Source organism: Salvia miltiorrhiza, chromosome 8, assembly GCF_028751815.1.
Source record: "Salvia miltiorrhiza cultivar Shanhuang (shh) chromosome 8, IMPLAD_Smil_shh, whole genome shotgun sequence".
NCBI classification, from domain to species: Eukaryota; Viridiplantae; Streptophyta; class Magnoliopsida; order Lamiales; family Lamiaceae; genus Salvia; species Salvia miltiorrhiza.
This window is the reverse complement of record NC_080394.1, coordinates 6,879,200-6,893,968: the sequence shown is the minus strand read 5'-3', so window position 1 is coordinate 6,893,968 and position 14,769 is coordinate 6,879,200. Positions and strand designations below refer to the sequence as shown.

The 14,769-nt window shown below is 31.3% G+C and overlaps 2 protein-coding genes across 2 annotated transcripts; one reads left to right on the top strand and one right to left on the bottom strand.

The window, feature by feature from the left end:
* Positions 1-10,070: 10,070 nt before the first annotated feature.
* LOC131000513 (rho GTPase-activating protein 2-like) lies at positions 10,071-12,999 on the top strand. The gene is made up of 4 exons (XM_057926458.1): positions 10,071-10,629; positions 11,488-11,608; positions 11,691-12,041; positions 12,130-12,999. The coding sequence occupies exons 1-4, from the start codon at positions 10,307-10,309 to the stop codon at positions 12,724-12,726; spliced, it is 1,392 nt and encodes a 463-aa protein (XP_057782441.1). The 5' UTR covers positions 10,071-10,306; the 3' UTR covers positions 12,727-12,999.
* Positions 13,000-13,999: 1,000 nt separating this feature from the next.
* LOC130998001 (uncharacterized) lies at positions 14,000-14,425 on the bottom strand. Its single transcript, XM_057923440.1, has one exon. It carries the CDS (start codon positions 14,423-14,425, stop codon positions 14,000-14,002), a length of 426 nt encoding a protein of 141 aa, XP_057779423.1.
* Between the last annotated feature and the right edge of the window lie 344 nt (positions 14,426-14,769).

The following is a 14,769-nucleotide window of genomic DNA, read 5'->3' as shown; positions in this document are numbered from 1 at the left end:
GCCGGTGCTCCGCCGGATTTTCGTGCATTTGTTGCACGACAAGCATCCATGCGAGACGCGGAGATGCATGCTCGTCTCACTTTGGACTTGAAGGAGCACATTTGGTCTCGTTTTGGTCCGATTGAGCCATAGGAAATTATTGTATTTTTTATTTTTTTTATTGTATTTAAATTATGTCTTTAAATTATTGTAATGTAGAATTTTAATTTTAATAAAATATGAATTTTAAAAATAAAAGTGTAGAAATGTGAATTTTGTGGAAATGGGGATCTAAGCACCCATCTAAGACACAATGCATTGGAGATGGGTGTGTCTTAGGTGAGGACCACCTTCTAAGACACCCCCTAAGCACCAATGCATTGGAGATGCTCTAAGTGCTCGTTTGGTTTAAGTAGAGAAATGGAAAGGAAATGGACTTAAATAAATTAGTGGAATGGTAACAATAACTATTATTTTTATTGAGTGTTTGATTTAATAATGTAAATTAATCAATCTTTTGTTCCCCTCTATTTTGAGAGATAATAAATTGGGTGATTGGATTACTCTCAAGTAAGGGTAATGGGTAACTCATTACTCAAATAAAACAACAAGTAATAAATTCAATTAATTGAATCCCTTTCCAATCTCTAAAAATACTCAATCAAACGTGGGCTAAGTATTATCATCAAATTCTAAAGTCATATACATTTTGATCGTAAAAAAAAAATAAAAAAAAATCATATTTGTTCTTCACTTATTTTTACTTCTCCCTCGTCCCAATTTCCTTTTTTCAAAAAATCTTATTTATAACGTTTCAATTCGAAACAAATTACTACTTTTTTATTATTTTCGTCATTTATTTTATTTTTATTTAATTTTTCACTACTCTTTAATCTGCTGCTCTAATTTTTTTATACTCCTTTCGTCCTAATTCAATAGGCCATACGGCTTGGATAGAGATGTTAAAAAAATGAATAAAATTTATATAATAAAATAGGAGACATAAAATAACTTTTGTTTAGGATATGTGTCCAAAAAGTAGAAGAGATAAATAAGGAAAATATAATTATATGTGAAATACAATTACATTTGGTGTAAATAATGAGTTATATGAGAATATTTGTGATGTATTGACTTTTTATTTTAGGAAGTATCTATTGAATTAGAACGTTCAAATAAAAAATGTGAGAGAAGAAATGTGCGAGAAGAAATAGAGCGGTGTGCCTGGTGGTTGCGGCTACTCGTCCTCGCGGTGGAGAAAGAAATGCGAGAGAAGAAATGTGCGAGAATAAATGGAGCAGTGGAGAAGAAAGTGAAAATGAAAACAAAGTAGGGTTTAGGTTTAAATAACTAGTTTAATTAAGTTTTAATTATGAACATGTCATGTTACATGGGACAGCTCAAAAAGGAATACATGTCATGAATAATGGGACAGGGAGAGTATAGACTATTGAATTGGAATGGAGGAAGTACATTATAAACATGATTAATTAAGGTGACTGTGTCGATTACCTCAAGGGCCTGCAACAAGGTGTGAAAATTTAAAATGACATATTCCTTAAGTTATATATGAAAAATGCCCTCTTTTATAAACATAAGCTTCATATGCCCTATTCTTTAAATGCCCTTGATGTTTATGGGTTTGTTTGGTTTTTTGTGAAAGTCTTAAACATTTGACCGATTTGACAGTTATCAGTCAACGAGTTGACAACTATCAGTCAAGAGTACATGTGACCGGTGGGTGGCTAGATTATCTGATCACTCGGGCGGTCATATCATTTCACCGGACGGTCACATAATTTTATCAGCCGGATCATCTGATCGGTCAATAAAATCATAATTTTATCGATCAAATAAATAGGGCTTTGATTTTGATGTAATTTATAAAATTAATGATTTCAATAACAATATATAAGGTAAAAAAATAAATGTATAAAACAAAAAACATAAAGCTAGTGTGAGCTAAATGTGTTCACATAAAGTATGTAGCATAATATTTATCTTTCTATATATAGGAGAATGTTCAAACGAAAACATTTTTTAAAAATATGAACTCGAAAATTATTTTCAACCATTAGATCGTCAAAATATATACTGTAGATACATCACCTTAATTGATAAATGCAGCACATGATATTAAGAACGATTTTTTAGTGCAGCTAATTTCACAGCCAAATAAGTAACTTGATAAATTCATTACAGTATTAAACCCTTATCTTTGGTGAGAAACGAGAACACATACACAAATACATAAAATCCATAAATAACAGATGACAGTAGGGAACAACTAAATATAACACGTGAACAATAATAAAAATCAACCACATTATCTTGTGTGATGTCAATGAATTGTCGCGGTATCCCCATAATATAAACAAAATACCTGAATTATAGTTATTAATTTATAATATTTATAATTTACAAACAATAACAAAAAGAAAAACAACACACAAACCACACATAGATTTAAAAAATATAGTAAAATAAACATAGACAATTTTGAAATACTAATCACAAGATATGGGGACTTATTTTACATGTCAATATAATTGTTCTTAGTTTTTTTTTTTCTTTTTTCAAAACATGCATTATAAATTAAAATCATTATATTTAAAAATCAACAATAACTCTGAACAAATTAAATGGTGCATTCAAATTAAATCACGAACTTGTACTCATTTTACAATTTCGACCTCAATTTTAAATATTTGCAAATAAATACAAGATCTTTGTAATTCTGTAATTGAGGCTTCACAACACAAAATTGAAATATCCAATACTCAAATATATTTAATTGAATTGTGGGAATTATCACATATATCCATTTTTGTTAAAAACATAAGTTTTATAGCCCTAGTTTATAATAAATAAGTTATATAGCCATTTTAGGCTTAAAAGACTATAACACCCTTTGACTTTTTTGAAACTTCGAGTACTCGATGGTGTACTCGATGGCATCATCGTGTACACCATCGAGTAATAAAAAAAATGAAGATTTTCTACAACACTATCGAGTAATCGAAGTACTCAATGATGTACACGATGGTGTCATCGAGTACACCATCGAGTACTCGAAGTTTCAAAAAAGTCAAAGGGTGTTATAGTATTTTAAACTTAAAATAGCTACATTACTTATCTATTATAAACTAGGACAATAAAATTTATGTTTTTATGAAAGAGAGCTACAATAAGATTTCCTTCTATTTAATTTCATGCTTAATTGCATGCTAAACGAAGTCGTATAATCCCTCTTTACCGAATCTTAGTCAACAGTTGTGTTTGTGTCGTTTTTCAGTCTTTGAAAAAATTGGGGAAACCTCAATGGCAAATTTTATACTAATTTTGATGGTTTTTAAAATATTTGAAAGTGGAATCAAAATTGCATAATAGGTATAAATTTGTGATTTATTTTACACTTAACTTTAGAACAACCGGTTCTAATTATGAAATTTTGGGTTTATGCATAATCTTTTCTATTTTGACTAATTAACTTTTCATAATTTATTTATTGCTAGATTGTAATTTACACTTATTTTAGAGATACAATGTTATTATCTTAAAAAACATTTTATAGACATTCTTTGAGAATTGTAGTTTCCTTTTTAAGTAATGTTAGTATGCTGAGCTTTTAAAAAAATATATGAACTAACTAGGTATGCATAATATAAATAAATTGAAATGACAAATAAGGAAAAGTAAATAAATAAAAGTATAAACGTCCAATTTCTAGAAAGATAAATAAATAAAAAAAATCATGATCTTTTATTTAAGAGGTATATATCATTATATTGTCCAAGATGAAATCACAAAAAATAGAAAAAAAAAATTGTGTTTTGTGTAAACAATAAAAAATGAAAAAGTATACACACTTCACAATTTTGTCCAAAAATACATCCATCCGTATTACATATATATACATACTAATAGTTGACTGTATATTTTTTAAATAAATATATTAGAGAGGATATTTTATTTAGTCATCTCTATTCTAAAAATGAATTATTCACTTTATTTTTATTTTTATAAGGTAACATTTTTTTAAGATGAATTATTTGAATTGAAAAAATCACGTGAATCATGTGCACTGTATATCCGAAAATGTTACTAGAAGGGAAATCCGAATGAGAGAAAAGGCTAAGCAGAATCCGATGAGAAGACGGGAAATGCAACGGTCAAATCACGAGGAAATCAAATCAATACACGAAAAACAAAATAATTTGTTTTTTAAAAGAAATCGTAATAAGATTTGAATTTGAATAGGAGCACTCACCCGACATTCGACAATGCTACCACGTCACAAGTGAATGGGTCCCACACGTTTTCATCTTGTTTCTAACTTTTTTGATAGAAATACATGTTTTTGATAGTACAAAGTTTTTATTAAACCTACCAAAATTTCATCAACTTTTAATTGTACTAAACATCTCAAATTGCCTATAATTTTAGATTATTAGCAAAAATATGGTTAAATTGACAAAATCAAAAGATTTCGTTTATTTATTAAGATCTTTTTTTTTGGGCTATTAGGCCTCTCATATTATTTTACTCTGTATATCATACTAGTATAATTTTGTATAATCTCTATTAGCTACTACATCATACATTATATCTATATGATAATACTAATATATATAAACCCTAACAAATGTACTTGATACTACTAATATCCATCACATCGTGCATGTTAAAAAAATACTAGCATTTGCACTATGTGCAATGCATGAGAAATATTATGTATATATAATTGATACCAATTCAATTATCATATCTATAAATATAATAAAAATTTAATTATAATTGAATATATTTAAACTGAATATTAAAAGATAAAAATAAATAAAAAAGACTTTAGAATAATAAATTTGATATTATGAATAAGCAAAAAACATTAAGAAAACAAAATAAGTTACACAAATAAAAAATTAAAAATAAATTTATTCCCAAGAGAATGATAGAATGGAGATAATTTTGTTAAGTTTTAATCTTTAAGTAAATATAATTTTTTACATTTTAAATCCAAAGTTAGTCCGAAATTGTGGGTTATGATCTACCGCCTTAATCATCTACAGTGTATATACTCATACTCGTTCCAAGTATATATAATTAATTGAATTCATTTAAATTTACAAATATAAGTAGTAATTGATTTATTCATCTAAATAATTAAAGTCAAACAATACAACCTAAACATTAAATAGTATAATTGACAAACGATTAAAACATAAAAAGATATCATGTAGGCATATTGATAATGGTTGGATCCATTTATTATTCATACAATGGTAATTGTCGCAAACTCGATCTATATGTGATTTTTATTACATGTTGAGATTATGGTTGTCTACATCAAACTTTCGAGCACCATATCATCAGGAGTTTGAAAGACCAAAATTTACTTCTGAGCATCCTCTTAATTGGAGTTTGAAAGACTTCACGACATTTGACTTTGGAGTATAATCTCATATGGAGGTCGAAATACCACATTTAACTTATGTGTGTGGAACTTAGGAATTAGGATCATCTCAGGTGGAGTTTGAAAGACCACATCAAACTTCTGAGCATGGTTATTCTAATAACCGTCACATCTGGATCTCAAAATACCACATGTGACTTTGGAGCATGGGTGTTCTCAGTGTCATCTTATTTAGTGTTCGAAAGACAATGTTTGTCTTTGGAGCATTGACTTCTAATCATCATCTCGAACTTAAAAGATCAAAATTTACTTTTGAGCTTTGGCAGTCAAAAGTGACATGTTATCTTGAAAGACCACGTTTTACTTTGAAGCATTGGTCTTAGAGCATCATATAATTTAGAGCTGAACAAATAAAGCCTTATTATTAATGATAATTGAACTTATGAGTATCATCATCTGAAACTCGAAAGATCATACATGTGACTTCTGGGTATCGAACTTTTGAGCATTGGTCTTCCAAACATCGTTAAACCACTTAAACGTAGAAGGTGTGGTGTTAAAAGTGGGAATGAGAGTTTAAGATAAGTAGGAATAAATGTAGAAGATTTTATATAGGATTTTGAATTATTGTGATGCATTCGATGTGTTTTGCTACATAGAATTAATAGAAAATATTTTTTTAAGAATAGTTAATTTCATAAAAGCGGAAGCGTGTTTTATTGAAACATAATTAAAGAACTAGAACGTCCATTCGTGCGATGCACGATGAACATCGAAATTAACGATATATTTAAATAAATATAAATAAATATAAAATATATTTTAAAAATAAAATAAAATAATTCACGTCAATTATTCAATAAAATCTTGAATTTAAAAATTATATTAACAACTTTGTATAAAGTGTAATAAAAATTATTCAATAACAAAAATTAGCATTTGCACATTATTATTATAGAGTTACACGTCATAATAAATATTTTCATATACAAACAAACATAAATAAAAAGTTATAAAATTTTAATGAAAAGAGAGAGAAAATAAAATATTTAATGAAAAGAGAGAAAATAAAATATTTTAAAATTTTCATAACTTATTCATTTTAAATTTATTTTTGATGTTTTTATACAATAGTATTAAATTTAAGATTCATATTGAAAAAAAAAATCATGAATTAAATTTGACAATATTTACAAAAGAATTAAATTATGAAAAACTAAAAGGAAAAAAGAATGAAAAAATTGATGGAAGAAGAGAGAGAAAAAGAGAGGGAAAAGATGAAGGGAAAAACTCCTCTTTTATATATTATATAGATGTGCATAATATATTTGCATATTAATTTTTTAAGAAGAAAAGGACTAATATATTTATATATAAAAAATAAAAAGATAATTATGTTAATATATTTATTTTAATTAATTGCCATCAATTATGTTATTAATTGAGTAGTAATTATTCAACACAAAATTGATAATTAAAAAGACATAAAATGAAGAACATTAAAAATATAACAAAAAATTCTAAAAAATTTACATAATTAAAATCAAGGATATTTGTAGCAATAGGAATATGTTTCACTGTATATAAATAACTAGATGCTTCTATGATTAGTAGTGTAAAACTAGATGGAGAAAGTTGGGACATAAAAACGACAACAAAATCTACATTAATTCCTCGGTTTTCAACAAACGCGACGCTCCTGACTTGGTTTGTAGTTATTTTATTTTATTTTATATGATCGATAGTAATGAGAGCTATGTAAGGCAAAATAATTATTTAGATATATTTTATGCGTAATTTATCCAATAATTATCAATTTTAGCTGAAGGTTTCATCGACCAAATTGAGAAATACGGTATGTAATACTTCATCCGTCTCACTTTAAAAAGCCAATTTTCCCTTTTAGGTCGTCTCGCTTTCCATTTCAAGTAAAAAAATGTACTTAATTAATGTGAATCACACCACTCTTCTCCTAAAAAATAAATTTCTTAATCTCTATGCCTAAAAGTAGTGGGTCTATTAAAATGAGACATGGGAAGTAATAGATTAATTATATACAATTAGTGTTCGTTCAGTTCAAATTGAGAAATGGAAAGGGAATATAATCAAATAGAGGGGAGTAATAACAATAACTAATAAAAATTTTATTGAGAGTTTAGTTTAACAATAAAATTGAATCATAGTAAGAAATTCGTGTTTCTCCTTTATTTTGAAGTGTAACAAATTAGATGATTGAATTACTCTAAAGTAAGAATAATGGTTAATAGTTAACTAATTACTCAAATCAAACAACAAATAATGAATTTAATTAATTGAATCTCTTTTCAATCTTCGAAAAATGCCAATTAAACTGCTTAACTTGAATGCAACACAAACCGGCACCACCCCATATTATTCGATTCACAATTTGTTAGGTTTTGTGCATTTGAATGTTGTATTTGACTGTGATGCATAAATAATATCACTATGTTGAACAAAACTATAAAATGGCATATGCCTAAGTAATGTTTATCAAAAGTAAAGTTAGAATGTTCATATAATATGCGGACTTCTTTATGATTTCAGAAAATACTAACAAATATGTCAAAAGTGGATGTAAATTACTCGATAATGATATTTCTTTAATTTTGTTTACATTTTACTCAACGATCATTTATAAGTAAATTATCGCCCCATGCTCGTTTCTATTTTAACTTTACTTCTAAACAATTTAATTATAATCAAAGTTATCAAACCGACCCATCCATCCAACTATATAAACTGAGTATGGATGTCATGTCAATGTCATATATAATAAATACACAAATTAAAATAAAATAAAATCATAGTAGTATATAAATAGCTATCAATTCCCTCTATATATATTCATTGTTTCAGAAAAGGGAGCAGCTATTGATATATGCGACTGCCTCTTTTAAAACGCATAAATAAATTATGATATAATGGCCAATTTATTTTTCGTATAATCGTAATATAAATACATAACATGTGCAAAACTAATAGAGATCACATTTACTATAATTCGCCTGGTATAACATGCACTATAAATATAATATATACAAATAATCAATTGATTATTCCCTGTCTGCATTAAATAATAATCTCAAGCCATAACTTTTTTGTTCATGGCTCAACGTTAACTACCTTTCAACCAACGGTCTTCTACCATTCGAAGGAGGTGTTAATTGCCCGATTTGCCCTTCTACCATACTACTAAACTTACAAATAATTTTCTGTTTATTAAGTTTGTGATAATGCATAGTTGAATATAGTATTTATAGAATGAGTGATGAGATTTGCTTATAAATATGGACGTGCAGTAGAAGCGTGTTCATTTTTCTATTGAAGAGACGTCTCACATATTTAGCCTCAAATGTTATTTAGTCTATCACTAAATCAAAACATGCATAGTTAGAAATTGTGTCCATTTTTTTTTTGACAAATTAACAATTAAATAAATAAATTTAAAGACTGCATCACAATAAACTTAAATCTAAGATACTTAATTTTAGACATCAACCACTCTAGTGCTAGATCAACGAACAAGAGGCGTGTCCATTTTTAATTAGGTATCATGTAACTTTCATGTTATTTATTAAACAATTTATGTGAATATAAATTGATTATAGGTTTCAGATTTTATGGGGACTTGAGGGAAAGCGATTAATGGATTGCTTTAACTGCCTCCATTCAATTCTCGAAAAGAACATCCAACCATTTATTTCCACAATTTTTCTCACAGTTAATATGTAAACAAATATTTATCTATATCAAATAATCCTATTCCTTTCATCTCGTTTATACAGGCCGATTGAAATTTATAAAAAAATTATTAGAAATTAAAATATATAAATAAACTTTTTAAATTAAATATGGATATATCACTATATTTTATAGAAATAAGCTTATATATTTGAGACATCCGGAAAACAAAAACAAGCATATACAAATAGAACGTAGGGAATAAAAGAAAAAATATATACACATATATTTATATGATATACCGAATTTAAAATTTTCACATCCAGCTAAAATGTTCAATATCGACATTTATTTCTTTATACATAATGGACTGAAACTTGACGTAAAAAATATAATTCAATCGATCTATTTGGTTCGCTTTGATCATTTCTTGTGATATATTTAGTTTTGTTAAAAAAAATTAATACTAATACTTAATCAACTTCAATTCATCTAGCAGTCTATTTAGATTTCGACTTCAATTCAACTGCTCGTTCAATTTAATTTTCAATATCCGAATACAATAAATTCCATTTGATTTGCTAGCTTTAGATAATATATTTATTTTCTGTTCGAATCAATTTGATTGTGAACCGAATCCATTATTCGTACAATTCTAACTATATATTTATATTTATTCCATAATAACTTCAAAAGGTCAATATCTTAGCTTACAATAAGCAAATATTGGCCACACGAGATTCAATCGATAAATGGTGCCTATTTATTTACTTTGTTTTGTTTATGCTGACACAGTGACATTACATTATCGTGTATTTGCAATTTTGTTGTGTGTGTTGTATTTACATTTTTGTGAATAAAAAAAGATCGCCACATATAATCCAAGTGGCATAGAAGAAATATACCGCAATACTAAAACCCAAAGTGGTAAATGATACCAAATAAAATATTAAAAAAAGGGTAAAAAAAAGTGGAGAAACAAGAATTTGAAATGAGTGGCCGTTTGAATAAACAGTGTAAATAACACATTAGTTCAAACTTCAAAAAACCCCACTTCCTTCCTTCAATGCACCAACATCAATAAAAACAAAAAAACTCAATTTTCTTCCTTCGAATTCGCCCATTTTTATCTCTCTCTAGAGAGATAAACAACACCAGCCGTATACACATCTTCGAGGGAGAGAGAGAGAGAGAGAAGAGGAGCTCGATACCATGACTGGAATGGTTATGGTGACGAGGGGCGGTGGCTGCGCCGGCAAGAGCTCAAAATCCGCTGCAGCTGAGGAGCACGATAAGCAGCAGCAGCAGCTCTCTTTGCTAGATTTCATTTTATCAGCTCTGAGAAAATCAATGGTGTCTACGTGCCGCATCGACAGACAAGATCAGGAAGTGATATCGGCCGTCCATCACATGGAAATCGGGTGGCCCACAAACGTTCAGCACATAACTCATGTCACATTTGATAGATTCCACGGTTTTCTTGGGCTCCCTGTTGAGTTCGAGGTTGAGGTTCCTTGTAGAGCTCCGAGTGCTAGGTATGTGCGTTGTAAAAAATATATTGGGAATTCTAACTCTCCTCCCCCTCATTTATTCTAAGTTTGATGTTGTTGGGCTGTCTTAAATTTCAAGGTTTCTATTTTCTTGTTGATTTTCTGTGTTTTCCGTTTCATGTAAAAATATATATTTTTTTAAAAAAACTGAGCTTTTTGGGTGTGGAGGTTTGTCGCAAAGTTTTCAACTTTTTTGTCTTCTTTTTTAAAAAATATTTATTGGATTGTTAAAAAGGGAACCTCAAAAAAGTAGTCTTTTTATTTGTATGTGCGTAGATCTGGTGTTTACTAACTAGTAGCAAGTGATACTGCGCCAAAGCCACAAAATTAGTTGCTTCAAATTTTCAAGATTTCGAATTTAGATTTTTATTACTAACTTGTGCAGTAAATTCTGAATAGGAACATTGAACATTCCCATATCAATAATGCGTAGAGTAGTTAAGAAATTGAAACATGCTTTGTGTTATTCATAGTTATTAACTCAATAATTCTGATTAGTTTGTTATTCAAATGAGGTTCAAATTACTAGCTATTTACTATCAACTTCATTGATGAGAAGAAGTGTTGAATCATATTCAGCTGTTTTACCAGCTCGTGTGGTACAACAATAATGAAGATTCGACAGGTCATAGTTATTACTCATTTACAAGGGTAGCTGCAACTGAAACTACAATTTAGTGCTCATGTACATGAAAAAGTACTTTTTTAAAGACTCAAGGGACCCCAAAATCAATTCTCAAGATTAGAGTTGATGTGATGTTAAGGCCTCTTGAATTTGATCCACTGTGATTTCTTTGTTGCATTTTGTCAGACTGATGTTCTTCAATAAACTTGTGTATGCAGTGTGAGTGTGTTTGGGGTGTCAGCGGAGTCGATGCAGTGCTCTTACGACAATAGAGGGAATAGCGTCCCGACTATATTGTTGTTGATGCAGGACAGATTGTATTCACAAGATGGTCTTAAGGTGAGTGAGTTCTTGATTCAGATAAATAGCAGTTTTGATTTAGTATTTGAGAGGTGATGGATTTATGTGAATGATTGTGTAGTCGGAAGGGATATTTAGGATAAATCCGGAGAATGGGCAGGAGGAGCATGTAAGGGATGAGCTCAACCGAGGCATTGTGCCCAAAGACATTGATGTTCATTGCCTAGCCGGTTTGATCAAGGCGTGGTTTAGGGAGCTCCCGTCTGGGGTTCTTGACGGGCTTTCGCCAGAGCAGGTGTTGCAGTGCAATACGGAGGAGGAGGCAGTCGAGCTAATCAAGCAGCTGAAACCAACCGAGAGCGCACTGCTCAACTGGGCAGTTGATCTCATGGCTGATGTGGTCGAGCACGAAGAATCCAACAAGATGAATGCCAGAAACATTGCTATGGTCTTCTCCCCAAACATGACTCAGGTGAGCTCATCATATTTGTTCTTCATTTCATGTTTTGGGATAAATTAATCTTGATTGAGTTGCTGATATGTATATGCTGTTTGTGCAGATGTCTGATCCTTTAACTGCTCTGATGCACGCTGTTCAAGTAATGAACTTGCTGAAGACACTCATCACGAAGACGATACGAGAGAGAGACGAGGCTGGTGATGGAGGATACTCGCCCTCGTCCTCTCTCTCATCGGAGAGGCAGTCCGATGAGGAGGAGGAGTATGATAGCCATCAGGAGATGGAGACGAGCTGCGAGTCGGCCTCGGATGAGGAGGAGAGAGACGAAGTCGAGTCGTTGAGCGAGATAGAAGAGTGCTTCTTGAGGCAGCTTAATGAGAACCAGAATGCCAAAAATGGATTCTGCAAGCAGCTTGAGGGGATTCTGTGCAGGGACCAGGAGAGTGGCTCCTCTCCCTTCAATGCAGATTCTTGCCTCTCCGTATCGGATAGTCGAGTCGGGAGCTCGTTCCTCAGCACCAGCGACGGAGAGGACTCGAGAATGAGTTCGACTGCTGCTTCAGGACTTAAGATGGCCGCAGAGAACCCGCCCTCTGCAGCCATACATGAACTCAACGACGTTGCCGACCACGATATGGTCGACGGCAACGTCGTAACAACGGAGCAGCTGCATGTCCCAGATGCAGCTGCTGTTTGATTTAGTTAGTGACATGTTGTTTTAGGATCTATATTTTTCAGCTGTGCCTGCTTTTGTAAATTAATTTACTCTGTTGTAAGTTTTAGGCCATTGATAAGACATAGATTGGTTTGGTTGTAAGTCACTGTTCAGTTTAGGGCTGAAATAGTGCTCCATTTCTCCTCCCCTTTGCTCCACCAGCAAAGTTTAGATTTCCAGAAAATCAAGAATATCGATCATCAATTTGTACCTTATTTCTGACTGTAATTTTTTCAGAGACGTTTACTTCTAGCATCTGCAATGTGTATATGGTTTTCGGTTAGTTGAAAAATGTGGTAAACTAACTTATTATATTACTCTTGTGTTTTGATGAACGAATTATCCCACTGCCGTGTGTTAAGCGTTTGATTGCCATCAATTGACTATTTCAAGTTAAATCAGATAAGTAATTGTTTGTGACTATTTCTTACTTCGATTTGATTTAAATAATTATTTTTAACATAAAGTCTGAGATGACATACTTTGCATGAGGGATTGGGAGTTGTATATTGACAATAATCACTTTTATATTTAATAATTCTGTAGTGCTCCATCTTGAAATGTCTATAATCATGAGTTTAAGAGAAAAATAATAACAACGCATCTTTCAGGCTCCTCGTATAAATTCGTATTTGCATAAAGAAATATGATTCATTAGTTGAATCATCAATCGTAATAAAATCAGAGACCCATTATCACTGAATAACAAACAAACAATCTTGATTGTGATTAATGGCAATTGTCACCCTAGCATCTTGGACTTATAGATGCTCTTTCAACATTCAATATAATTTCTAAAACAATTTAGTCAACTATTATTAATATTATTCTCAAAGCTATCAATCAGTAATTAATGAACCACATAATAATCGTAATATAAAAATATTGAGTAATTAAAAATTATTTGGCAAATGGCAAGGATGAAGAAGAAGCTAGTGCTGAATCCGGCAACATGTGGAAAAAATAGAGAATCACATGAACATAGAAAGAAGTATATTTGTCATCAGACTTCATTGAAGCAAATTTATATACAGTTGTGACTATTATCCAAACATTGTAAATCTATATACGAAAAGAAAAATCTGATAAAGAAAAAAATGTTCATCAAATTTAGGAGATTATTTCTTCGCCAATCTTTTTGCAAAGAAATTTCTCGTGCATCCATCCTTCACTAATTACTTGCTTTTTCTGGATTTTCCAGAAAAATCATTCGGAAAAATAAAAGGGAGAAAACAAACAATTTTTTCCGAATTTTCTAAGATGCCAAACACGCCTCCCAAAACAGCCTATCCCCCTCTCTCTCATTCATCATCATCACATTGGATTCTTCACAGCCCTTCGATTTCGCCGGCTCCGCCGCAGAGTTCCGGCTCCGGCGGCGGCATTGATCGACGACGCCGTCCTCTTCGTCGCTTCCTCCGCCGTAGTCGTCCTCATCATCCCCACTGCAGTAATCAAACTGCACGCTGCGAATATCATCGCCGCCGTCAACGGCCTCATGCAGCCGCGCCGTGTTATCGCACGACGAGCTGTAGCTGCACGACTGCGCATCATCCTCCTTCACCGCCGCCGCGTCGGATTCCTGCTCGAATGCGGCGTCGAAATACGCGGCTTCGGAGTCGCCGCTCGCCTCGAACAACATGTGAGCTGATGCATCAAAGAACATACTCCCTTCCTCCATTGTCAAAATAAAAATCAAAATCAAAATTCTACACACACACACACACGCACATATATATAATTGTGTGATTGTGTGTGCGTGTGTGTATATACGAGAAATAAATAGGGGATTTAGGTAAAGAGATGAAATGGAAAGGTGAGGTGGGCTGTCTTGTTTGACACTTCATAGCTCTGGTGCGTTTACTGTATATAGGGTGGGCAATCTCGCGGGCCGACACCTCTTTTTCTCGCTTTATTATTTTAATCATTCAAATTTCAATTCTTTCTTATGTGAGATGGAATTGAGGATTAAACTTAATAACCATCATCATGTGAGGGCGATGAATAATGATAAATTTGGGTTAA